The sequence below is a fragment of the Leptodactylus fuscus genome, chromosome 3 (genome assembly GCF_031893055.1).
Source record: "Leptodactylus fuscus isolate aLepFus1 chromosome 3, aLepFus1.hap2, whole genome shotgun sequence".
Classification (NCBI taxonomy): Eukaryota; Metazoa; Chordata; class Amphibia; order Anura; family Leptodactylidae; genus Leptodactylus; species Leptodactylus fuscus.
Window position 1 is genome coordinate 46208558 of NC_134267.1, and position 27890 is coordinate 46236447.

General features: G+C 42.1%; 1 protein-coding gene across 1 annotated transcript; it reads right to left on the minus strand.

Annotated features, from left to right (window-relative positions):
• Positions 1-92: 92 nt before the first annotated feature.
• C3H1orf198 (chromosome 3 C1orf198 homolog) lies at positions 93-27633 on the minus strand. The gene is made up of 4 exons (XM_075267498.1): positions 27135-27633; positions 12498-12548; positions 5601-6215; positions 93-780 (listed from the first exon to the last, which is right to left on the minus strand). Exons 1-4 carry the CDS (start codon positions 27474-27476, stop codon positions 724-726), a joined length of 1065 nt encoding a protein of 354 aa, XP_075123599.1. The 5' UTR covers positions 27477-27633; the 3' UTR covers positions 93-723.
• Positions 27634-27890: the final 257 nt, after the last annotated feature.

Sequence of the window (27890 nt, forward strand, 5' to 3'; positions counted from 1 at the left end):
TTTTGTTGCAGATTTTGATGTGGTTTTGAGCCAAAGCCAAGAATGGCTACAGAAGGATTGGGAAATATATAGGAAGTTCTTATACTTCTTACTTCTGCTCAATCCACTAATGGCTTTGGATCAAAAAACTGCAGCAAAAAAATCTGCATTTCCGCAACGTGGGGCCTTAGCCCAATAAGCGTTATGAGCACACAGCACTGACAACTAGTAGTGTCTTATTACCCCAATGACCAGCAGCACAAAAAAATGGTGCCACATTTTGGAAGGTGTATTAAAAAGTTGTGTTTGGGATCAACCCTTGATCAGTCTTGTGCATTGCGGAAGCAATTCTAAAAAAAAAAATTTTTTTTCTGTTGAAATGATTATGTGAGATGACTTAAACTAATAAGAAGTTCACCAATACTAATATCAGGTAGCGTACTTTGAGCTAACTATATAGGCATTTTTGGTTTTAGTGTCATTAGTAATAAAATGACTTTCTTAAACCTGGTAGGAAATGGGATACAAGCAGAGTATAGGCACCTTTAAAAAAAGACCTTGACGTCACCAAAACAGTACATAAAGGTTCAACTAGCAAATGCATCACAAAAGGTATAGAAAATAAGGATTACAGTTTTACAAAAAGCCATTGAGGAAGAGTTTGCAGGTTACGGTAAAACCATCTGATAGAGATAACAATTAGCATGTGTTGCCCGACGGATCCAACTGCAATGGTGGTCCATGTTACCAGTTGTCAAGAAAATCAAATCCGGTCTTCAAAAGTACGCTGCTAGTGTTTATCTATGGGATAGAGAAGAGACATGTTAGAATCAACATTGAGGTAGGATTCATTCCATTCAATGGCTCTGGAGTTCTGTAGATACTCAAGTATAAGCCGATTCGAATATAAGCCGAGGCCCCTAATTTTACCACAAAAAACTGGGAAAACTTATTGACTCGAGTATAAGCCTAGGGGGGGAAATGCAGCAGCTACTGGAAAATTTCAAAAATGAAAATGGTCGGAGTTTTTGGGTGCAGTAGTTGCTGGGTGCTGGGGAAGGGGAGGGGGTGTATTGGTTGTCTGTCTGCCCCTTCCCTGAGCTTGAGGATTGTTTTTTTTTTCCCCACACTTGGAATTCAGCCTGGCTGAGTATAGGGTATTTAGGATTGAGTGATTTAGAACTTTTATTTACTTTTTTTATTATTCTATATTTTTAAAGCTTTTTTTTTCCCACTATTTTATGGGAGATTCTATACATTACTATTGCGGCTGGTCAAAGACACCCCTCCCCCCCCCCAAAAAAAAAAAAAAAAAAAGAAGTTTTTTTTGTTTTTTTTTTTGCTTGACTCGAGTATAAGCTGAAGGGGGCTTTTTCAGCACAAAAACTGTGCTGAAAAATTCGGCTTATACTCGAGTATATACGGTAGTTTTGTAAAACACTATGCTATATGTGAAAACAATGCTCTAGAAATAATAATAATACATTTTATTTATATAGCGCCAACATATTCCGCAGCACTGTACAATTTGTAGGGTTTAAGTAGAGACAAAAAAGATACATTACAAAGAAATAGTCACTTCACACAATGGGACTGAGGGCCCTGCTCGCAAGAGCTTACAATCTATGCGGTACAGGGGGTGACACAAGAGGTAGCAGGAGATGGGGCATGTTGGCGAATACATCACATAACAGAATCTTATTCTTATCACAGACAAATCCTTTCACAATGTAATTTGTGCATCAATCCGTTACCTCTCCCAGCACCCCCCAAAAAACAGCAGGCTGTAGCACGGGAAAGCACTGTAAGCAACCGCTGCAGGGAAAATGTAGTGTCACATGGCAGCCATTCACATGAATGGCCAGGCATGTCATACAGGGATGGTATGTTGTTGCCAAAATACACTATTAAAAGGGGTTATCCACTTTCTAGTACCGATGGCCTATAGGCCATCAATGCTAAATCTACAGTGCTGGGTGGCAGCAGTACCTATAGCCACGGTGAGTGGGCAATATGAATCTTGGCGTGTAAACATTGGAGCAGATAATTTGTGGGGATCTTGGGTGCCAGACTCTTGAGGATCTAATATTGATAGCCTAAATAAAGATAGACCATCAATATTAGAAAGATAACTATGTTAAATGAACCTAGGCAGGAGAGTGTTGTGTAACAGAAGGCTCTACCCACCTACTAGACTTTAAACTTAAGATATACAAATTGCTTAACCCAACATGTAAAGAGGTTTTCCATTATACAAGTGATTATACGTCAAAAGGTAATTTGTATCTAAAAATAATGCACAGAAAAATGCACTAAAAGTCCTGCAACAAGCGAGAGAAGCCCACTGCAGCTCCTACATGATAAAATGCAACAAAAGAAATATGGCTGCCATGTGAGGAAGAAATAAAATGGGACAAGACTGGCCTGCAAGGTATCGGCCTACAACAACAGTTAAGTGGTTGCAATAGAAACAATATTGCGTTTTTCGTTGGGTTTTCCAGTTTACTTCTTTGGACTTTCTGTTCTTATTATACCTATACGGGTGTGGATAGATTAGCCAGAATCCCATTCACTTTGCAAGTATTGTAAAATGCAGCGTTTCTTTGCCACAGTATATCCGCCACCGTGAAAACCCTGCATTTTTGCAATGTCGGGCTTCAGCCTTAAGCCGGGACCCCACTTTGCGAATACGTAATTTTTTGGCTGTGGCCAAAAATTGCTGTATAGTACATACCTGCAAAGTGGAGGGGATTCTGGCTAATCCCATTCACACATTGAGAAGCCTGCAGTGGAAATGCTGCAAATTGCAAAAATGCTTTAATTTTCTGTATAGATATAAGGGTCAGTGCACACGGAATTTTTGGGCGTGGATATTTACGCTGAATCCACCTCCAAAAAAGGAGGCGGATTCAGCGTCAAAATCAGCGCCTAAAAAATTCTGTATGCACTGACCCTAAAGGAGGCAGAAAGTCTGCCGAGGAAAACTCTGTGGACTTTCTGTGAAAAACACTACGGACTAATCTGCGGTGCATTTCCGCCGCTGTCTTTTCCGCAGCAGCTCGCTACGTGGGGACTCAGCCTTAAAGAGTTTTTCCTCTCTGATGTCACTTTTCAGTTCGTTGGATACATTTAGTCCCTGGATATGAAATCTTGGGAGAAGAGGAATATTTGGACAGACATAACATTTCATTTACTGCTCAGTTAACAAGACTGCATTGCTAATCGGCATTGGCAGGAGATTACAATCATTACGTTGCCAGTGTTTAACGTTAGATCTGCCAATTATGGGTTGTCATTTCCTTCCAGCAGACATGTTTGCCAATTATCCCAGACAATTCTATTTAGCTTTGTATTTATTTATGTTGTGGATAGTAAACCTTAAGAAAATGACATTTCAAGGACCAGGGATGTTGTGGCAGCGCAGTGAAGACTCACCAGCTCATAGCCATGCTAAACAGATGGCAGACTAGCAAATCAATTCTCCGCTATGAGAGTCTGACCATTTGTTAGTATACGAGAACATTTTGTTTCTGCAGCATTGTTGCATTTGCACTTAACCCCTGGAGTCGCTAATCTGACTATTTAGATCATTCTCTCTCATACCCTTTATAATTTGATAATGAAAGGTTTGAGGGCCTTTATCATTACTTTGATCAACAAATTTTAACTCTTTATGGTGACCACAGTGAAGTGAAACAGCCTTCTGCTTCACATTGTGGCTTCCCTGCCAGCCCTTCCCTTCATCTTCTTCCGCAGGTCTGCTCTGATGAAAGGAGCCTAGCTAAAGAACAAAAACAGTTTACAGTCCCCTCTTCTACTAAACTACTGCTCAATGTACACATGGACTAGGGATCCATAAAATAAGACATGCTGAATAGAAAACCATACAAACAAGTTTCTCGCAACAATCATGTTGGATTGCTGCAACATTCTGCATGCAGTTATGCAAACAAGTGACGCTGGGAAACCTGTCAGACCGGGTCTAGCCATGGGCGCCAGTGAGCGTTTTATGCTCTCCACGGCGAAACCGTTTTTTCTGACTAAAATAAAATGGTTTTGCCGCGGAGAGCATAAAATGCTCATGGGCGCTCACAGCCGGACACTTTTCAAACCCATTCAAATGTCCTCTTTGTCCTCTCACTACTTGAGTGACTTCTTCCATTTGGTCACGCTTTTTTTTTACAGTTAGGGGCTGCTATACAGACAACTTGCCCCCCATGGATGACCTAGCTTTTAGGATGTATTGGAGGCAGGGATTACATGAAGGCATGCAGAAATGCGAACATATTGTGGAAAACCCAAACAGACCGACCACAAGTATGCGCAGTGCCCATAGTTTCCTTGTCTACTATCCCAATGTAGATGCTACTGTAATGAAAGAACATTTCCAGGCACTTAGCAGAAGGAATTTTGGGGTCAAAGTCACCATTATGGTTACTGACATTGACATCACTTTATTTTATTTTTTTTAAGTGTTATTCTGAAGAAACATGGACTGATTTGGACTGGAACTATATCGTCTTTCACAACAAATCCAGGTTCTGTTTGGGATTAGATAGCAGTCGGATCAGAGTATGGAAGCCTTGTGGTGAGAATTTCATTCCTGCCTACACTGCTGCTGTGATGATGTGGGGAGCCATTACATCTGATAGTCGGACACCCCAGTAATAATATGCAGGACAGTAACTGCTCAGCAGTGTGAAGGACATCCAGCAGACGTGTTACTTCTCATGGCAGGGCTTCGTGCTGGCATTTTTCTGCAGGATAACGCTCACCCACACACAGCAGGAGTTTCCCAGGGATGTCTCCACCAGATTGAAACACTTCCTTGGCCTGAGCCCAGCAGTGTACTAGAGTCTCCTTTCAATGGTACAGTTTTCCCTAATAAGCTTAACCTTTTTTCTTTAATATTTTAGTCTCTTACAATATATCACTTCAATAATTCCTCGGTACATAATGATTTGTGTCAATGAGTGTAAATTGAAGCGGGAACTAGATTATTTTGCAGTAATTGCAACGTGTGCCCATCTCTCCCCCTATGTGTGATAAATAATTCCAAAATACCATGCTATATTTCCCCAAGTAAAAAACAGCTGTTTACCAAGGATACCAGGAGTTGATCACTGAAGTGGTTGCATTTGGAAAGGGGTCGTCTCTGGATGACACAATCTCTTTAACATCACATATAAAATAGTGTTTTGTTTTTTTTAAAACAAATGCGAGGTTTAGTCAAACCAGTAAATCTATTCCAAAAGGAACAGAATCCCAGCTGTGGACAGCGCTGTTTCGATCTGGTTGAATCTCTTCAACCTTGCATCATAGCAATAGGCTTGTTGAAAAAGTCATGCATGATGTTAAAGGGGGCTGTCCCTAGAGGGCAGCAAGCAGAGGCATTGTTTTCCTAATTACATCCTGGAAAACAGATTTGCATATTTCCCATAATATCCCAGTAGAGCGAGAATGGCTTTGTAAGTCTCCATACGCCTGCGAAGGTGCTCTCTCCTTAAAGGATAAAGGATATTATCCCCAAAATATATTCTACTAGTCTGAGCAATTTAATTCCAAAACAAGAGCTGTTAACCCATGAAAAAGTATGGCAACTTTATATATCTTACACCAACCTGTGAAAACAGCTGAGGTCCTGTTGAAAGAGCTTCATCGTTTTCGGGCTCTTTACTGGCTTGTGTCACTGGCGGCACTGGTGCTGGAGGTTCTGAAAGAAAGACATCATCTAAAGTGCTGACAGAAGAATGGCTCGGTCTAGGAGTCTCCACGTCTAAAGAAATACTGCTTGGATTGGTTGTCTTTGGCTGCTTAGTGACCACAGATGGCTTTTCAGACACAAGAGACTTCTCGGGTTTCTCCAACTTTGTAACTTCCTTCTCCTTCTGGAAAGAATCTTGTCTACAATAGATCGGAAGTGGCTTCTCTCCCTTTTCTAAAGACTTTATTTGACTGGGCGTTAAGGACTGAAATTCTGATTGTGAACCTTCAACTCTAGAGCGTTCCATGCTTATTTTCCAAAATGCTGATTCTTCTTCTTTCCTCACTGGAGTCGCCCCCTCACAATTAGGTGTCCTCATGACCTGAGGTGGCTTGTTGGCTGAATTTCCAAGGGGTGTCTTAATTTGGCTACTCTGGCTGGCAGATTTGGGGGTTTGCTTCTGTTCACTCTGTACAATGGTGCTTGCTGGTTCTTGAGCAGACAATGAGGCAACGCTGAAATCCATCTGGCTCTGACAAGGAAAAGATGGAAAGAAATTACGGTTACAATAATAGAAAAACAGGGAACAGTTTATTCAGTAATGCTAGGCCAACCTCACCAGGACTGCGGACATACTCTCTAGAGGCCACATGCAGATGGACCTACGCCCACTCATACTGGTCAGATCGGGAATAATCATTGGAGTCAATTTCTCCGATTTATTTTCAAAATGATGCTGTAATTTACATCACTGGTGGTCAGTCTTATGCCCTGCACTAATGGGATCTGAACTGGGTTTCTAACACAATCCAGTAGCAATAAAGTGAGTAATATTACAACCAATCTCAAACTTTACAATAACCTGTTTAAGACTATGATAACATCTGCATTGGAGTCGAAGATCACCGGAAAAAAACAGTTTTGCAAGTCTGACTTTTTTGTTAGTTAGTTTCAGTTTTAAAGGAAGGTCAACCCAATGGATCCCATTATGGTTAATGGTGCCTGTCAGGCTACATATGTAACCGCTGTTGTAGCAGTCTGCCTATCAGTTATTCTTGTCCTCTAACGGACCAGGACAACAAAAAAGGCTGTACATGTGACCCAAGCGAAAGCTGAGCTACCGCTATTACTATCACACCATCACCTATGACACAGATTTTAAATCCACCACATGCCAACCAAGGATGCAGTTTCAGAGTCACAGTCTGGTCAAATTCTGGCTGGAATCGGTCGGTAAAAGGTTACCGACTCCCAAATCCAAGTTCAAAATAAAATGTTAATTTATATTATACATTTATTCATATTCTATAATTAGATACACTGTCTGTTACACATTTATTTTCATAGGAATTCAATTACTATTGTTTAATGGATTAGAGGAACTTCGCTGCTCCTGACTCACCACGGCTTCTAACCAGTTATGAAGGAGTTGAGTGTCGGAGCTTGTAGTTAGGCCTGGTTCACATCTGCGTTCAGTATACCGTTCGGGGAGTCTGCTTGGAATACCAAACGCATTAAAAAGCAGTTAGCGGAGAAAACCACACTGACCCCATGGACTATAATGGAGTCCGAGTGTTTCCATGCATTGTCCGCACAAATCATGTGGACTTCAATCAGTACTTTTCTCTCCACGTGATTCCTGCGGATACTCCCACTTTAGTCTATGGGGTCCATGTGGTTTCTCTGCTAAGCGCTTTTTAAGCTTTTAGTATTCCGTTTGGGGGGGTCCCTAAGCAGACCCCCGGAATGGAATACCAAACGCAAATATGAACCAGGCCTCAAATAGAGGAGCTTTCTGACTCCAGAGCTCTACTGCTAGTTTATGCTACGTGCTTCTGAACTGTGGATTTCACCCTACTATTGTGAATCTATGGCACTCACAGGAATAACATTATGTATTTTGCAGCAAAAACAGAATTGACCAAATTCACTGCTGATTTTCTGTGATGGATAACCAGCTGTGCACTGTCTCCTCTCCTGTATGTATGTAAATTTGCTCAATAATAAATTTCAATTCCTAAATTTAGTTTAGGAAGTTGAAATTTAAGAAATTCTCCAATATATTTCTGTAAACTGAGCAAGCTGAAAGTCAGCCATTGTTTTGGGAGACAAAAACTTGGTAGATTTCAAAATAGCTAGTTGAAGGGGATTCAGTACCGACATCTCTAAGAAAGAAAAGAACCTGTACGCTTCAAAGTTTCCTACATTCCTTTTCTTTGGAAAATCTGTCCGTGTAATATTGGTTCCATTCCCGTTGCTATAAATAAAAATATTAATCTCTGCCAGACCAGCTGTAAAAATAGCTATTTTAAAGAAGAAAGCCCCAGAGACCCACTGTAAATGTTTGTATGAGTAACAGCAAAGGAATAGCAACTCGGGTACACAACACTTACATTGTGACACAAATGTAGAAATATACAATGAGGTGGGGAATGTAAGGACATAGGTGCACCGGAGCTTCCTTCCCAGGTTTGAGCCATAAAACTGGTTATCAGGGAATATACTGCCTAACAACTGGTAAAGAATAGAGATGAGTGAACAGTAAAATGTTCAAGGTTCGATATTAGTTTCGAGTAGCCCCTCAATATTCGACTACTCGAATCGAATATCGAACCCTATTATAGTCTATGGGGGGGGGGAATGCTCGTTTCAGGGGTAGGCAACATTCGATCAAATTATACTTACCAAGTCCACGAGTGAGGGTCGGGCTGGATCCTCCGAGAAGTCTTCTCCTTGCAGCGTCCCCGCGGCGTCTTCCGGCTCTTCATTCACTATGCCAGGCATCGGGCCTGGGAAGAGCCGACTGCGCATGCCTGCACTACAAGCGGACATGCACAGTCGGCTCTGCCCAGGCCCGATGCCTGGCAGAGTGAATTCAGAGCCGGAAGACGCCGCGGGGAAGCTGCACGGAGAAGACTTCTAACGGTAGGAGAAGAACCAGCGTTGATTGGCCGACTGTATAGCATTCGGCCAATCAATGCTGGTTCTGCATCGAACTTTTCCATTCGAATAGCGAGTGGTACTCGATCGAGTACGAGTATTTCGAATACCTACTCGATCGAGTACTACTCGCTCATCTCTATTAAAGAAGAGTTCCCAGACAGCAAAAGCATACATAGCATGTCTATTAGAGAAAGGAGTATGAATACAGACCTGCTATGCCATATGTTCTCTCTGTTCTTGACAGCGGGGTTCCTTATTTTTATGAATAAACAAGCTATATCCAATAAGCTACTACTTGCCATGCTGTTCACTATTCGGCATACAACCAATTTACCCAAAAAAAGACGTGTCTGCGAACAAACTTCTTTTACACGGTAAAGAAACCCTCAAGATGTGACTAATGCATAGAAAGAGTTGGATATACACAACACATTGTCCCAACACCCGGCTGTGTAAACCGTGCCGGAACGTCCTATGATGGTCAAGCATCAACAGGAACACTGCCCCATTCGTCAATCTATCCTTGCACATCAAGACCTACTCAGTATACACAGAGTAGCACTAGGCAAACCACACAATGCCTGAAGTCTTTCCATTTTTAGGATATACACTCGAATTATCCCATGCGGGCTATTGAGAAGGATTGGAATCAGTGCTGGATGTTCTAAACATGTAGGAGAGTTCCCAATGCCTAGACCGATACCTCAATGCCTCAGATATGGATAAACAGATCACTACTGTGCTCATCTGGCAAAATGTAAGGGCACCACTAAATTTAGGCTGGGGTTACAAGGGCAGTTGTGCAATTCCCTAGTGCTGCTGCTGAAACCAGGAATAAGGAAAGACAGAGACAGAGTCCTAAACTTGACCCAGCCCCTGTCCCTACCTGCTTGTCACACTGTCCTAATGACAGGAGCAACTTGGTGACAGTCCCTTCTCTGAAATAAGTGACACACAGAATAAGACAGGACAAAACAACACAGAAGGGAAGTCGGCAAGCCAAGCGACTTTTGCTGATAATGCAGCTTTCAGGGGAACACTTTATTTTATGAAAATTCAGCAATTTATACTTTAGGTCTGGCCCCAGTCTTAGGAAGTTTTCCAATCCATGGACCTCAGGACGCTACTCAACTTGTAGACCCTGTAATAAGCAACAGCCAAACATGCAGAAATTCACAAACATATGCTATGATGGTGTATAGAATGTAAAACAGTATTGTCTGTGCAGTAAGAATTTTCCAAACACATGACAGACGTCAGACTGGAATGTGAACATATAAACTTCCACATACCAACATCTGGAGAGTCCAGGAGTTACAAGTGAAATGTGCGAGCTGCAAAATTATTTTATATTAAAAGGCCAGGGACTCTCTCTGAATTTTTAACAAGGCTATCTCTATCACAATAGTCACAATGGCCTGACCTCTTCACTGACAAAGCAAGGCGTTGGCCCATGTAGCTATCAATGCTATACGTTTGCCATAGCAGAAGAGCCACGTGTAAAAATCAACTGTGATGCATATATTTTATACCTTTCGTACACTGATATATTCAGTATTTAGGAACACATCCCTTTAACCTTTGATACACTTGAAGAAATCTATCAAAAGGGGAATTTTAAGGTCAGTTTTGCTGGAATTTGCATTGCCGTTACTGGGGTCAAATGTATCAAATGTCACACAAATATTGGGTAAATCAGGAATACTTTTGCGTTCATATGATGGAAAGTGAAGAAGAACTTGAGGTCGACTTCAGAACAGAATTTGGAGCGGCAAAACTCTCCTCAAAATTGGCTCCAAATTCCAGTATGTGAACTTACCCAAACTTTCTGTTCTCCTATTCTATGTCATCACCCACTGCAGTGAGATTGCAACAATATTTGCCAATTTTGAGAAATTTTAAGTATATCGGCTCAACAGGTTAACCATACACACTTGTCAAAAGTGGAGTGAGCCGCAGAAAAATGCAAAAGATTGAGCTCAAAAACAGATAAAATCCTATTTGAGCAACTGGTGGCGGCTAAAATCCTGGAATACAGAACTTGATAAATTCGCCCTGTCAACCTTACACAAAACCAATTAAGGCCACGGTAAGCAAAGCAAACTGGTCTATGTATAACATTATAGAAATCTTCTTCTGACAAGTTTCTAAATCTTCTAAGCAGCTCTATCTGGGAAGGCTGGGTAACAATAACTTGTCACTGTCTGTTTACCCAGATGATGATACTCCGGGATGATAGATGGGTCCGATGGTCAGAGGAGAAGGGATGTAGATCTGCATTAGTAGATACGTTTTTGTAATACAGGTTTGAAGAGAAGGAAAAGATAAGACAAATTGAAAAATCTATTTGGTTTTCCCAGTTCGAAGGCAGCGAGTCTATTTTTATACGTATGTTATTCAGTGGGTAGGAATGTATACTATTTCACAAGCATGCGAGGCCTCTTGTGACCAGAGGAAGCTGTTTAGTTTGGCAGCGTGGAGAATTTTAAATAGCGGAGAGAAAGGAATCTGATTCTGTCTCTTTGTACCTGAACAGTAATGGAGAGAAGAACCAGAGAAACCGCCAGAAATGTAAAAGTTCCTTCAGGTCTAAGAAGATCCAGGCCAAGCAAAGATAAAGTCCTATGAAAAAGTTTGGGCACCCCTATTAATCTTAATCATTTTTAGTTCTAAATATTTTGGTGTTTGCAGCAGCCATTTCAGTTTGATATATCTAATAACTGATGGACAGTAAAATTTCTGGATTGAAATGCGGTTTATTGTACTAACAGAAAATGTGCAATATTCATTAAACCAAGATTTGACTGGTGCAAAAGTATGGGCACCTCAACAGAGAAGTGACATTAATATTTAGTAGATCCTCCTTTTGCCTCTAGTCGCTTCCTGTAGCTTTTAATCAGTTCCTGGATGAAGGTATTTTGGACCATTCCTCTTTACAAAACAATTCAAGTTCAGATATATATATATGTCAGGGAAAGTTCTGGAAGGATGCTATATCTCGCCCAGATACCTCTCTTTTGTGTGGTGAGTTAGGGCATCACAAAGCTTTAGCAAAACCTCGCCTGTGAGTTTAACCTCTTGTTATCCTACATTAGAGGCCTATAAAGCCTCTCCAGACCTCAGTCCTGGGCAGTTCCTGGGGGAGAGTGGTGGAGCCATGTCCTGGCCATCCAACTTGATATCTGGTGAGACCAGTGTGTGCAGCACAGCTTCTGCTTTTGTTTGGTTTTTCCGTGTGGCTGAAGCAAGCCACACGTATAGCCAGAGTGCTCTTGTTTAGTTAGTCGCCCAGCCGGGCAGGTGGTTGTGTTACTTTTTTTTCCCTGAAGTTGAGGCCTGCTTATTTTGTCTGCCGATTCTTTTAATTTTTGTTGCAAAATAAACACACAGGTTTAAAACCCTGTTGAACCTGATTTTGGTGTCTGTCTCTGACTGTCTGAGTCATCTGCTGCTACCACTGAGCATACATCCCCCATAGATAGATAGATAGATAGATAGATAGATAGATAGATAGATAGATAGATAGATAGATAGATAGAGATATATGCACACAAACATTAATCTCTATGGAACAGGCTGAGATAGCTGAGCGAGGTACTTGACTTCTCATGCCATACATAATGGAGCTGCACAGGCCTGACCACTGCTGAGTACATACGGAGGGATACAGGATGCCCATTCTGATGATCAGTGAGGTTCAGGTATCCCTCCTTATGTAGTATGGACATCGGATAAGTTATAATCTAGGGACAAGCCTTTTGACTAACAGTTTACTTTCAAGTACGTAACCTTACCTTTCTTTCCTTTAGTATGCAGATTATATGGACACTTATATCTCATAATTGTCAAATATATCTAAACCAACACTTACTCTAGTTTCCCAAGAAAATGGTGCAGAATGTTCATCTTGCCAAGTAATATCCTAAAAGAGAAATAAAACACAGTATGTCAATAGTCTGCCAATAATATAAGTTTGCTATAGTTTATGGCAGTGATGGCGAACCTTGCAGAGACTGAGAGCCCAAACTGCAACCCAAAACCCACTAAATTATCACAAAGTGCCAACACAGCAATTTAACCTTAATAATGTGCGTATCCACAATTGGGGACAGTTAAGGACCTGCAAAATGGGGCTTTACAGGGCTTTCAATAATACAAACAACTTGGTACTTAAAGGTAAAGGTCTCTGTATTTGGTACTTTTGAACAATTAATGTTCACCATTTACATCACACAGGATCTGTTTTATAGTGACCGGCAATGTTATTACAGCCTGTACTAATATCACGTCTGCTATAAAACAGATACTGTGTGAAATAAATAATGAGGGGGGCCCCACACAGCATTGTATGCTCCGCAGTGGCCTCCAGACAGTATTATATGCTCCGCAGTGGCCTCCAGACTGTATTATATGCTCCGCAGTGGCACTAAAATAGTATTATATTCTCCACAGTAGGCCTCCACAGTATTATAAGCCTTACAGAAGGCCCCTCCCCCACCATATTATATGCTTCACAGTACACAGCGGCCTATACTAACAGCTTTCAGCTATATATGCATTTTCACATACAATTGAAAGCAGTGATCGCTCAATAACAGGGAATCCTGTACCGGATTCCCAATTAGCAAGTGATCCAGGCAACGGCGCGTGTGCCAGCAGAGAGGACTCTGCGTGCCCTCTCTAGCACACGTGCCATAGGCTCACTATCACAGGTTTAGGGTATGTTCACACTAGAGTCATGTTCATAACAGAACCATAACAGCAATGCAGGATCAGTTTTTCAACAGATGTCAGAAAATATAAGTTAATGTGTCCCATTGGGGTTTCCAGTATTTATGGCAACAAAAACTGTTGCAGACTGAAGTTTTCTTGATGTCAAAAGTACTGGAAACCCAGATGACACAAATGTCCATGGGCTGGATCACCTATTGGTATCCATTTTAAAGGGATTCTACCATTAGAATTCCTTTTTTTTTTTTTTTTTTTTTAACTATGTACACATAGGAATAGCCTTAAGAAAGACTCTTCTTCTCTTACCTTTATTATCATATTCCTGAATTTTCAGAAATCTACAAATCACAATTTCTATGGGCAACAAAATTAATATTAAAGGGGTTGTCCAGTAGCATTAATAAAGATCAAAGTCATACTTGTCCATGGGAAGTGTCTGCTATTGCAGCTCAGTTCTGATCAGGTTAAATGGGTTGAGTTGCAATACAAGGCTCAATAAGAAACATCAACATTTTATAGAAACTCAATCAAAGATGAATGAAGATAAAACTAAAAAGCTGTGTTTTAACTAGACTAAATGCACACCCTACTACTATTGTCTCACCCTATCCTAAGACCGCTGTGTCCAGCTACACTGGGTGATGGCTCTCAAGGAATTGCCCAAGAATTGAAATCTTTATTAATTATTATTGTGATCTTTATTAATGCTACTGGACAACCCTTTTAATCTGCACTTGTACTCCGTAAGGGGATTCCATTCCCCTCTCCGCATGAGAATGGAAACAGATCGAAAACCATGCAGACCCCAATATATAATCTAAGGCAGGGTACAGCAACCTTCGGCTCTCCAGATGCTGTGAAACTACAACTCCCAGCATGCTCCATTCACTTCCATGGGAGTTCCAAGAACAGCAGAACAAGTATGCATGCTGGGAGTTGTAGTTTTACAACAGCTGGGGTGCTGAAGGTTGCCTACGGCTGGGGGGGTCCATGGGTTTCCTAAGGTTACCGCTTTTTTATGCTCTCTCTGATGCTCTGTTGTCTGTTGCTAGGAGTCTTGCACCCCATTCACCCCAGGAGCCATTGACATATGTGAATGCCATCACCGATCCCTCCCCGTATAACAGACAAACCCCGGGAAACATGTAAACCAGTGTGGTTGCATTTCCTGTTACTTTTACAAATATGGCTGCCACATACCCAACTTTTTTCTAAAAATAAAGCTTCATAAACATGACTGACTTTAGAACTACTTGAGATAAGTCGTAAAAAGAAATATTTTTGTGCCTCTTAAGTTTATATTTTAAGGCTGCGCCAACTAAATTGCAGAGTTGATGTTGGCAGATATAAATATATACGCACGGAAACGCATAAATATAGGTTTACCCTACAATGCTTTCTCGAGGCGTGCTTGTATTGTTGTGGTGCCAAGCTCACAAGACTGAATCCTACAGAGGACATCTCTGGGTTTAGTCAACTTGTCACACTGGTAAAGCACGAGCGCAAGATTTCCATTTAGCTGCTTCTGCTTTTTATCACAGAACTATACTAAAATGATTCATTTTCGGGTGACAATACATGTGACGATGATGATGGTGGTTGTGAATAACTCCTGTAGATTGGGAAGGATTCCTATAGCGCTGGTCACAGTATGACCTTCTGAAGTCAGTCAGCAATTCCAATGGCAACGTTATAAAATGTATATATAATACGAATATTGCTATTAAAGTCATTCACAATACTCAATGGCTCAGTTTATACATTTCTTGGCCCTGTGTTCAGGTAAGGTTACATTCACATCTGCGTTGAATTAGTCCATTCTCCAGGATCTGTCTCAGAACCACAACAGAAAACAGTCCATCTAATGACTATTATGAAAAGAACCCAAGGGACCCCATTTACTATGATGGGGTCTATTGGGTGCCCGTCATATGTCCCCGTTTTTTCCTTTAATATTGGCAAACAAAAAAGTCAAGACTTGCTGAACATATTTGTTTAGGATTTCGGATGATCTGTGCCAGACGGACCCCCAGATGTGCACTCAGGGTACAGGTGTAATAGTATGCGCCAATGTGCTAAAATCATAACCCAGATCCATTTTAGTCCATGGGTGCTGCAGAACAGGGACTACTTTCTAGCTATACTATTATGATACTATTGGCAGTTCGGATGTTTTATGTTACACAGGCAGATATCTTGAGATATAACAAGAGAATAAAACATCATAGCACCAAGTATTATACAGTGAAACCTCCCCCCTACCTAGGCCAAATTTCCTGTGTCATATTTTCAGTCCCACTGTATAACATGCACACGTCTCTGTTTGAGAAGACTCCTATAGGAGATCTATTTTTAATGCAACTTTGGGTGGCCACTGTATTTGTTGCCGTGGCTGTTGCAGGAGAAATATAAAATTACTTGGCAGCCATTGAAAGGAAGGGGCATCTTATAAGGACAGGCCAAGTCCATGAGAGCACAAGCCGCGACTTCCAGCAGAAAACCCCTGTAATGACATCATACCATGATCAGGATGACATCACCCAGTGCGTCTCTGTACACATATCCTCAGTTACTCTCCATTAGGATTATTATGATGGCCTTCATTTTTAGAAGTGAATTATAACCTGTTCGCTATTCCACCGTCAGATGTAATACAGCAACAGCCGCACGACTTCTAAAGACAAAAGGGTAAAGATGAAGTTATTAAATAATTTATGGGCTCTGCTGTATATTCTCTAGATGTTCTGTAAAGCCTTTCATACTACACGGCAGATGGCTCTCCGGCAATAATCCAGGCTTCAAACACTTGCTGTGTCCTAAGAAGTTTCAGGGAATTCCCAATCTTCCGTATGGGATCCCATTTAGCCAAGTCAATTCTTAGGGTGGGTTCACATTACTGTTGGATATCCGTTTTGATAGCGTCCTTTAAAAAACAAAATGGACACCTATCATAACAGAATATTAACAGACACTGACTGATGTTAATGTGTCCGTTTTTTTTAAAATCCCTTTGAAATGAATGGAAATTTTAAACACATTTGTGACCGTTCTGTTAGTGTCTTTAGCTAAAACCTTATACTGGACAATAGCTACGAACACTACGGACAGTCACTAGTGTGAACAACCCCTAAGTTACCAGATAATAGATGGTCATTTAGGATCTCTCCACACGATCCTCAATTGACCTGGGCAGACTGACTATTGCAAATGTCTACACCTACTAGCGGAAATTCACACTAGGTTTATGTATGTCCATTGTTCTCAGTTACAGAATGAGGGAAACTGATCTAAACAGCAATAGAGGTGAATGCTGACAGAGCCCGATCCGCCTGCGTCTGCCATCATTGACTCTGATGTAAAAAACATGACGATAGAAATTGATAAGAACAACAGACATTAATAACAGCAGTGTGAACCTACCCTCATACAGTTTTTATACCTTCCCAGACACTATTTAACCCCTTACCGGCATCCACCATAATAGTATAGAGGATGCCGGGTCTTTAAAGATGGTGGCCGCTATCCTGCAGCTCATATTCTACAGTGTAGACGTGTCACTATTGCCCTAAGTAAACTCTGATCACGGGCATTGAAGGGCAGGATCGACCCCAAAGTGATAAAAATAGCCTCTGGGCCAGTCCCCACCACCCCTGTACCTTTTTTTTAGGCCGTATTCGCCTCAAAATCCTGACCAAAAAGACGGCTCCCATTGAAATCAATGGGAGCCGCTCGGGAGAAGAAGAAGAAGCGAGGTGCTCATTCTTCAGGCCGCTCCGCCTCACGATTCGGCCCGAAGACACTCCCTCCTCCTGACTAGGCCCATTCATTTGCCTAATCCGGAGCAGAGTGCGCAGCTGGATGCCGATGCAGCGCAAAAGCTTTCAGTCGCGGCTACCCGGTTTTTGGATCGGAACCTGAAGTGGCCTCCCCATAAAAATTCTGACTTCGGTAGTGACCCAAGCTATGGAAGACAGAGAAACAATTGTCCGACCGGTTCTGTTTTAGAACCCTGGCTATGTCTATTTAGATACAAGACTTTACTATTACAATATACTCCTCTGCATTATGTTGTCCGACCTGGTTATAATACTTGGATTCAATAACATAGATTCAAAGTGACAGTATTTTTCACTCGAACACACAGAGGACATTGTATGGGTAGGTGAGTGCACAGTACAGCACAATGATAAAACTTAAAGGATTTCTCTGGCTAAAAGCCAATATTTAATATCCTTTAAAAGATGGAGAGGATGTCCATGCTCCGCATCCTCATGTATCAGCCAGAGGAGAAACCAGCTTAGGCTGAGGACCCATGTTGCAGAAAAGCAGATTTTTTTGTTGCAGATTTTGTTGCAATTTCTTGAGCCAAAGCCAGGAGTAGATTGAGCAGAAGGTAGAAGTATAAGAACAGTCATATATATTTCCCATTCCTTTTGTAGTCATTTTTGGTTTTGGCTAAAAAGCACATCAAAAGCTGCAGAAAAAAAAAAAAAAAAAAAAAAAAAAAAAGCTCTGTTCCCACAACGTGGAGCCTTAGGTTTAGGATTATGCAGCATTTTAAACAGAAAGTTTGCAGAGTTTTCCTCTGTAGACTTTCTGTTACAATTATATCTAAGGGGAAAGCGTGTCTGTAGATATAATTGACACGCTGCGATATTCAAAACCATGCCGGTTTTGGAAATCGCAGCGTGTTCGCACTGCAAATTTTACCGTAAAGTGGACATGAATCCCATCCACTTTGCTGTTACTATATAACGCCACGATTTTTCCATTTCCAGCCCGTGGGGCCCCGGACTTAGCCTTAAGCAGAACATTTCTGAAGGACCTGACATCTCAGATGCAGCCTATTGATTCCAACTTGAACTATACATTATTTTCTATATGGTGGCGCTACAAGGAAACTAAACACTTGCTGTCGGAATCTCTTTGCATTTCAACTGACCTCTAGCTGTCCCAGCAGTGTCACACAGGGGGAGTTTTCAAAAATGGTCTGTGCACAGAATTAAACTCAATGTCAGAATTTATTGATGTCTAACCTCCCCACTAAGATCTGCCAAGATAAATGTCAGCATGATAAGGCCAACCCTCTGAAGAGTTGAAATATAACCAATATTTAGGGTATCTGGAATCTGCCTCAAAAAACATCACCCAACTCTCCCATTCATTTCAATGAGTCAGTAGGCCAATTTTTCAGCTAGAGTAAAAAAAAAAAAAGCAGTTTTTTGCTTCCCATTTTATTTCAATGAGCCCTGCATGGTGGAGTCTCCTTGAAGATATATCATGACGCTCCCCTCCCCGCCTCGTGTTTAAAAAAAAAAAAAAAAAAAAAAACATTTTTAGATTAACAGCTAGAGGAAAACAAATCTGCATGACTCCAATTCAAACGAAAGGGAATTTTGGGATAGAATTTGCCTCAAAAAATGTATTTCCAAAATCCACCTCCAAAGAACACCAAATTAAAATATCCTACTAGTCTAATGCCCTGTTCACAACTGCTTTTGTATTCCGTCCGGGGAGAGTCCGCATGGGGACCCCCCGAATGGAATACAAACGCAAGTGCAAAGTGCTGTGCTGTAAGAGCACACGGACCCCATAGACCATAATGAGGTCCGTGTGCTTGCCGCTCGCACAAATTATGCGGACAGGAAAGTAGATGATGAACTACTTTCCTGACTGCATGATTCGTGCGGGCAGCAGGCACACGGACCCCATTATAGTCTATGGAGTCCGTGTGCTTTTACTGCACCAGTGCTTGCAATTGCATTTGGTATTCCGTTCGGGGGGATCCCCATGCGGACTCTCCCCGGACGGATTCCAAATGCAGATGTGAACAGGGCATTAGGGAGATAAGCTGCCACCAAATATGTCTGGCAGTATTTTATTCCCTCCACATGAAAACACATGCATGCTTGGCAGAGCTGAGTGTATCAGCCAACAGCAATGTAATAGTTGTATAGTGATGTTCTACCTCCCAACCTGGCAGTCTGGTGTTTGTTAGAAGGGCGGCCATGCTCTAAACATTTGAAAATTTCATCTTAGAGCCACAGTGCAAGACTTGCAGTAGAACAGGTAGGACGGGTATCCCGGTGTCCTGTACTCTCTATGTCAGAGCTAACTAACGTCAACCTTCTTATTATTAGTATACAGTAACTTAGGGCAGGGCTGGACAAATTCCAGGGGTCCAGTAGTCAATGCCCCTAGAATTATTTGGGTGTTTTGTATTGATTGATATTTTCAAATTTAGGCTCCGATAAAATGAACGTGTCTTTTGAAGGAATCTACCTGGTTCCTACACTCGGGAATACAGTCCTATGAAAAAGTTTGGGCACCCCTATTAATCTTAATTATTTTTTGTTCTAAATATTTTGGTGTTTGCAACAGCCATTTCAGTTTGATATATCTAATAACTGATGGACACAGTAATATTTCAGGATTGAAATGAGGTTTATTGTACTAACAGAAAATGTGCAATATGCATTAAACCAAAATTTGACCGGTGCGAAAGTATGGGCACCCTTATCATTTTATTGATTTGAATTCCCCTAACTACTTTTTACTGACTTACTGAAGCACAAAATTGGTTTTGTAACCTCAGTGAGCTTTGACCTTCATAACCAGATGTATCCAATCATAAGAAAAGGTATTTAAGGTGGCCAATTGCAAGTTGTTCTCCTATTTGAATCTCCTCTGAAGAGTGGCATCATGGGCTACTCAAAACAACTCTCAAATGATCTGAAAACAAAGATTGTTCAACATAGTTGTTCAGGGGAAGGATACAAAAAGTTGTCTCAGAGATTTAACCTGTCAGTTTCCACTGTGAGGAACATAGTAAGGAAATGGAAGACCACAGGGACAGTTCTTGTTAAGCCCAGAAGTGGCAGGCCAAGAAAAATATCAGAAAGGCAGAGAAGAAGAATGGTGAGAACAGTCAAGGACAATCCACAGACCACCTCCAAAGAGCTGCAGCATCATCTTGCTGCAGATAGTGTCACTGTGCATCGGTCAACTATACAGCGCACTTTGCACAAATAGAAGCTGTATGGGAGAGTGATGAGAAAGAAGCCGTTTCTGCACGTACGCCACAAATAGAGTTGCCTGAGGTATGAAAAAGCACATTTGGACAAGGCAGCTTCATTTTGGAAACAAAAATTGAGTTCTTTGGTTATAAAAAAAGGCGTTATGCATGGCGTCCAAAAAGAAACAGCATTCCAAGAAAAACACATGCTACCCACTGTAAAATTTGGTGGAGGTTCCATCATGCTTTGGGGCTGTGTGGCCAATGCCGGCATCGGGAATCTTGTTAAAGTTGAGGGTCGCATGGATTCCACTCAGTATCAGCAGATTCTTGAGAATAATGTTCAAGAATCAGTGACGAAGTTGAAGTTATGCCGGGGATGGATATTTCAGCAAGACAATGATCCAAAACACCGCTCCAAATCCTCAGGCATTCATGCAGAGGAACAATTACAATGTTCTGGAATGGCCATCCCAGTCCCCAGACCTGAATATCATTGAACATCTGTGGGATGATTTGAAGCGGGCTGTCCATGCTCGGCGACCATCTAACTTAACTGAACTTGAATTGTTTGTCCAAAATACCTTCATCCAGGATCCAGGAACTGATTAAAAGCTACAGGAAGCGACTAGAGGCTGTTATCTTTGCAAAAGGAGGATCTACTAAATATTAATGTCACTTTTCTGTTGAGGTGCCCATACTTTTGCACCGGTCAAATTTTGGTTTTTGCATATTGCACATTTTCTGTTAGTACAATAAACCTCATTTCAATCCTGAAATATTACTGTGTCCATCAGTTATTAGATATATCAAACTGAAATGGCTGTTGCAAATACCAAAATATTTAGAACTAAAAATGATTAAGATTAATAGGGGTGCCCAAACTTTTTCATAGGACTGTATATCCAGTCTATGCGTGTGGGAATATACCTGGACTGTAGTCTAGTGTGGACTATTGTACTGGCTGTAATAGAGGCCCTCCTTAGGACCCTCACCGATTAGGCTGAGCATAGAGTGACCATACACCATGCACTATAATGAAAAGAGACTATCCTCGGGGACTGTAGGAGGCCTTACAATAGGGTGCGTTCACAAGATGTAAAATTGAGCGTGATCTGGCACGTATACGGCTGCAAAATTACGGGCTCAAAATAACGCGGCGTATACGCTCGGAACTCCCATTGAAATCAATGGGATCTTTTTGAGCGCTCAAACTCTGACACGTCGTATACGTGCCAGATCACGCTCAATTTTACATCGTGTGAACGCACCCTTATAGTATAATGTGTACACTCAGCATATAGTCAAACTATTGTTCAGTTCCCTTGTTGCTGACAGTGTCAAATGTAATATGGAAATATTTCCTTAAAAAAAACAAAAAAACTCTTCATCAATCAAAAGACTTAATGGAAACTCAAAACACAAGGTTGGATTTTTCACGCTTTTATTTAAAATTATATTTCAAGCTGTTTTTTTTAAAAGATTCAGTCAACAATCTGGTGCTGACAGATCAGCTTTGTATTGGGCCTCTTTCACACTGCGCCTCCTGTATATGATTAAATAGGTGGTGCCATTAAGGACACCCATGGATAGGGGATAAGTGTCCAATCGCTGGGGGCCCAACCACCAGCTCCCTCAGTTTTCAGGAGAATGGGGGAATGAATCTCCCAAGGAAGTGAATGGAGCATCGGTCACACAAGGGTATCGGCACGCCATTCACACAGAGGATTTTTCTAGTTTGTGAAAAATGGGGCAGCACGTGGACATTATAGTTAATGGGGCATTATTTTTCAAGGACGGGGAAACATTGGGGAAAAAAATTAATTTCCATATTCATCATGGCCAAGTCTATGGGTCTGTGAAATAAAAAAAAGACAACCCAGTCACCATCGGTGTTCTGTCCGATTTTTACAGATACTTTTCTAAGTGACTGCTGAAATATAAAGACACCAGCATCTGTCAGACATATGGAGTGGACACGGAAATACAGATAGTGTGAAACAGCCAAGGGCTACTACACCGCCAGATCTCAGCCCCACACCTGCAGATCAAAGAGAAAACACATTGCTTTGCATCACCATCATAATACAGGCTGATGTAAACCGATTGGGCAAGGAGCGATCTCTGCTGCATGGATTACCTGCCCAGATTATACAGAGGACGTGCTGCCGATACACTGCGGGGGAAAAACTCTGCATTTTACATCACCAGCAAAATGAGCGCGCCTTCATCAATCTTATCCACACATTGTAGAAAGAAAAAGCTGCATATAAGTCGCATTTTCCAAAACCCATGATTTTGAAAAAAGCCGCACATTAATTTTGGGTTGCGAAATCGTGAGCATTCTCCCGATATATTGAATAGGGGAAGAAAAAAAACTGAGAAAAATGCAACAAACGTGATGCGGAAAAAAAGTACAACACATTATGAAAGCGGTTTTTTTCCCGCACCGTATTGCTATGTTGGGTCTTAGCCTTAGACATCTGATTGCCACAATTATTAGACAGGACTTTTATCGACAACAAGTGTTCCTAGGATTATTGCCAATATCGTCCCATCTAAGGGTCCATTCATACGGAGGAAAATGGCGCCGATTCTGCAACGATAACTCGCGGATAAATAGACTCCCATTGAGTTCACTGGGTTCCGCGGAACCCATTGAACTCAATGGAAGTCTATTTATCAGGGCTAATTCTGCCGCGAGTTTCAATGAGTTTCGCTAGTAGAAATTTTTTTAAAAAGCTAGCGGCACCCTTTGAAGTCAATGGGAGGCTTTTTTTCCAGCGTGGGAAATTCAGCGCTAAATAAAGCGCCATTTTCCTCTGTGTGAATGGACCCTATGGCTTAAGATCCACATAGCGTCCCGCAGAAAAAAAACGCTGCGGGTAAAACAGTGGTGGCAACGCATTGCAGTTTTCCCCACAGTTCTTTTTGTTGAGGTGTTTTCTCTGCAGACTTTCTGCTTCAATTATACTTATAAGGAAACCTTTGGCATTTCCGTAGGTATAATAGATATGCTACGATTTCCATAAATGCATTGGTTTTTCAAATTGCGGTGTGTGCGCTGTGCGTATTTTTCGTACTGTGGGGATGAGATTAGCTAGAATCCCATCCACTACACAGTGATTGTAAAATGCTGCCTACTCTAAGTACATATCGGACAGTAGGGGGATTTATGAAGACTGGTGTTACCAATCCCCTCCTCATAAATCGGGTATATCCTCCATTGGGGCGATGAAGTGTACGCCAGCTCATACAAGTATTTAGGCATAATAAAGGATAATAAATCTGAACCATCCATGCGGTGTCCGCTTTTAGGAAAGTGTGAGGGCAGAGTAAAAGTTACACCAGAAGCCTGGTACAATCTGATAAATCTGCCCCAGTGTGAAAACTGCCTTATGTGTCTGTATATAATAGCTCCCCATAGCCCACACGACATGCCGCAGCGCCAGGGTCACAGCAATAGGCATTTGGGTAAACAATCCCTTCCCCCAGTGGGGGTAATTATTGGTTATACATTACCTGGACTGCCCCTATGTTATGCTACATTTTTCCTACAAATAAAGGCACAGAAAGGTCTATCTGGCCGCGGCGTTGTCCCATCCCAAGCAGGTGAAATCCAAGGGCTGCATTTCTCACCCCGGCTATCACTGCACTGCTAAGTACACACTAGAATAATCCTGTGAATGGGCTCTGTCTGAATATCTTATTCCTGGGTCCTGTGCATAGCCTGCTTGTTGGTGGTTTCCTTATATCAGAATTGCAGAAGAATAATGAACTGTATTACAAATAATGCAGATCTCGTGGATATTAACAACCTGCTATGTCTTCTGTCGCTCCGTGGTATAGACTGTGACCACGCTGATCTGTACAGGAACATGCAGTTCCCAGCGTTGCTAAGCAGCTGCCCAGACCCATTTGCTCATTGCACGGCAAGCTGGCAGAGCATGTGCACCATGGACAATAATAAGAATAATTAATAATAATGATACATAAATAAGGCACTGTTCACACTAACAATACGGTTTGTGGTTAAAAGTAAGAAGGACAAGACAGGCCAACCTATAAAGAGATGAGATTCATCAGGTTTCCACTGTATAGGGTACAATAGTGCTGCATACTACACTACTCTGCCCATAAGAGGCATCAGTCGTATGGCGGAAGGGAACCTGAAATGTAGAATTTCCCTGGCTCAAGCAATGCTATAACTTCCAATACAAGGCTTGATATGTCCATGTAAATAATATGAAATATTTGTATCATCTGTCGCCCCCTCCCACCCCACGACACCCCTCAGTACCAGCCCAACTCTGTGACATCCGCCCTGTGTGACGGTCCAGACTTCACTAGCCGCCTGTCCCAGCCCTTTAACCATTTCATTGCCAGCACTATCTGATCTTTCTATTACAGCAATGATGGACAAGGGATGACAACACAAAACTCTGATGCCAATGAATTATTAAATACGTTTATGATTCAGCTAGTATATAATAATGGTTTGGGCTTCCTCGCCTGTATTCCCCCAACGCACAATACCCTCGTATACACACGTGTATAAATAATGCTACATGTAAATGAGAACATTTAAAGGGATACAACCAAGTCTGCCATAGCTCCTACAGGGTAAAGCGCTGCCGCTATCGGTCATATATGTGTATGTAGATATAGGGGGGTCTGCTTAGCACTCATATATGTGTATGTAGATAGAGGGGGGTCTGCTTAGCACTCATATATGTGTATGTAGATATAGGGGGGTCTGCTTAGCACTCATATATGTGTATGTAGATATAGGGGGGTCTGCTTAGCACTCATATATGTGTATGTAGATATAGGGGGGTCTGCTTAGCACTCATATATGTGTATGTAGATATAGGGGATCTGCTTAGCACTCATATATGTGTATGTAGATATAGGGGGGTCTGCTTAGCACTCATATATGTGTATGTAGATATAGGGGATCTGCTTAGCACTCATATATGTGTATGTAGATATAGGGGGGTCTGCTTAGCACTCATATATGTGTATGTAGATAGAGGGGGGTCTGCTTAGCACTCATATATGTGTATGTAGATAGAGGGGGGTCTGCTTAGCACTCATATATGTGTATGTAGATATAGGGGGGTCTGCTTAGCACTCATATATGTGTATGTAGATATAGGGGGGTCTGCTTAGCACTCATATATGTGTATGTAGATATAGGGGGGTCTGCTTAGCACTCATATATGTGTATGTAGATATAGGGGGGTCTGCTTAGCACTCATATATGTGTATGTAGATATAGGGGGGTCTGCTTAGCACTCATATATGTGTATGTAGATATAGGGGGGTCTGCTTAGCACTCATATATGTGTATGTAGATATAGGGGATCTGCTTAGCACTCATATATGTGTATGTAGATATAGGGGGGTCTGCTTAGCACTCATATATGTGTATGTAGATATAGGGGATCTGCTTAGCACTCATATATGTGTATGTAGATATAGGGGGGTCTGCTTAGCACTCATATATGTGTATGTAGATATAGGGGGATCTGCTTAGCACTCATATATGTGTATGTAGATAGAGGGGGGTCTGCTTAGCACTCATATATGTGTATGTAGATATAGGGGGGTCTGCTTAGCACTCATATATGTGTATGTAGATATAGGGGGGATCTGCTTAGCACTCATATATGTGTATGTAGATATAGGGGGGTCTGCTTAGCACTCATATATGTGTATGTAGATATAGGGGGGTCTGCTTAGCACTCATATATGTGTATGTAGATATAGGGGGGTCTGCTTAGCACTCATATATGTGTATGTAGATATAGGGGGGTCTGCTTAGCACTCATATATGTGTATGTAGATATAGGGGGGATCTGCTTAGCACTCATATATGTGTATGTAGATATAGGGGGGTCTGCTTAGCACTCATATGTGTGTATGTAGATATAGGGGGATCTGCTTAGCACTCATATGTGTGTATGTAGATATAGGGGGGTCTGCTTAGCACTCATATATGTGTATGTAGATATAGGGGGGTCTGCTTAGCACTCATATATGTGTATGTAGATAGAGGGGGATCTGCTTAGCACTCATATATGTGTATGTAGATATAGGGGATCTGCTTAGCACTCATATATGTGTATGTAGATATAGGGGGGTCTGCTTAGCACTCATATATGTGTATGTAGATATAGGGGGGGTCTGCTTAGCACTCATATATGTGTATGTAGATATAGGGGATCTGCTTAGCACTCATATATGTGTATGTAGATATAGGGGGGTCTGCTTAGCACTCATATATGTGTATGTAGATATAGGGGGGTCTGCTTAGCACTCATATATGTGTATGTAGATATAGGGGGGTCTGCTTAGCACTCATATGTGTGTATGTAGATATAGGGGATCTGCTTAGCACTCATATGTGTGTATGTAGATATAGGGGGGTCTGCTTAGCACTCATATGTGTGTATGTAGATATAGGGGGGTCTGCTTAGCACTCATATGTGTGTATGTAGATATAGGGGGGTCTGCTTAGCACTCATATGTGTATGTAGATATAGGGGGGTCTGCTTAGCACTCATATATGTGTATGTAGATATAGGGGATCTGCTTAGCACTGGAGATATGGAAGACTAAGTAGTTACTATGGAGAAGACATGTTTGGCTGATAACAGAGAGCAGTAGGCTTTACCTGGTGATAGAGATGGGAGGTTTATGTCCCTACAAGGACTTGGCCGCTGCCTGTCACTAGTGTCTGTGGTGCCCACCACCTACCTCCTCCCCGAAGTGCACCACCTTCTGGCCGGTCTGCAGCTTCAGCACCGGGTAACAGGGCACGGGCTCCTGGGGGCTGGGGCCCCTGTGCAGGGCATATCTCTTCTGCAGCTCCGGGTCCACCAAGCTCTTGTCTATGGCTTCGTCCTGCTCCTTGGGCTGCATCTTCTCCCACTGGGCACCATAGCGCTCCCGCACCCGCTCCTTGTCCTGCATGATCTTCTTAGCCATGGAGTTCAGAGAAGAGAAATAGGCGAATCGGTTCCTCTCCTTCTCGTCCAGGGGTCGGTTCCCGGACACGGAGATCCGGGCTGCGGCTATCGCCGCCGCCATTGAGGCCATGTCCTCTGTGTGGGCTGTGTATTGTAAGCGTGTCCCTGGCAGCCTGGAGCTAGACTGGCACCGAGCACTGAGAGCAGGCAGCCCTGACCATTCCTCCTCCCTCAGCTCCGGCACTGTCTCAGGGAACAGTCACTTCCTTTATGCTCCTTCCCTCCTCCCTCCACATCCACACATGCCAGCCTCCATGTCTCCTTCTATGCTCAGGCCGCCTCCTCCAGCCTTCCTGGGGCTGTCTATACTGTCTGCCATAGATGAGACAATGGCCCGGCACTGGCTTTACTCACCAGGGTGCCTGTGCATGTTAATCCATAGTAGAGTCAGTATGGCGCCCCCTTCTTTATGATACAAAGGGTAGTGGTCTTATTGTCATATAGCACTACAGAAATCCAGTACAGAATAGATATGTGGATATTC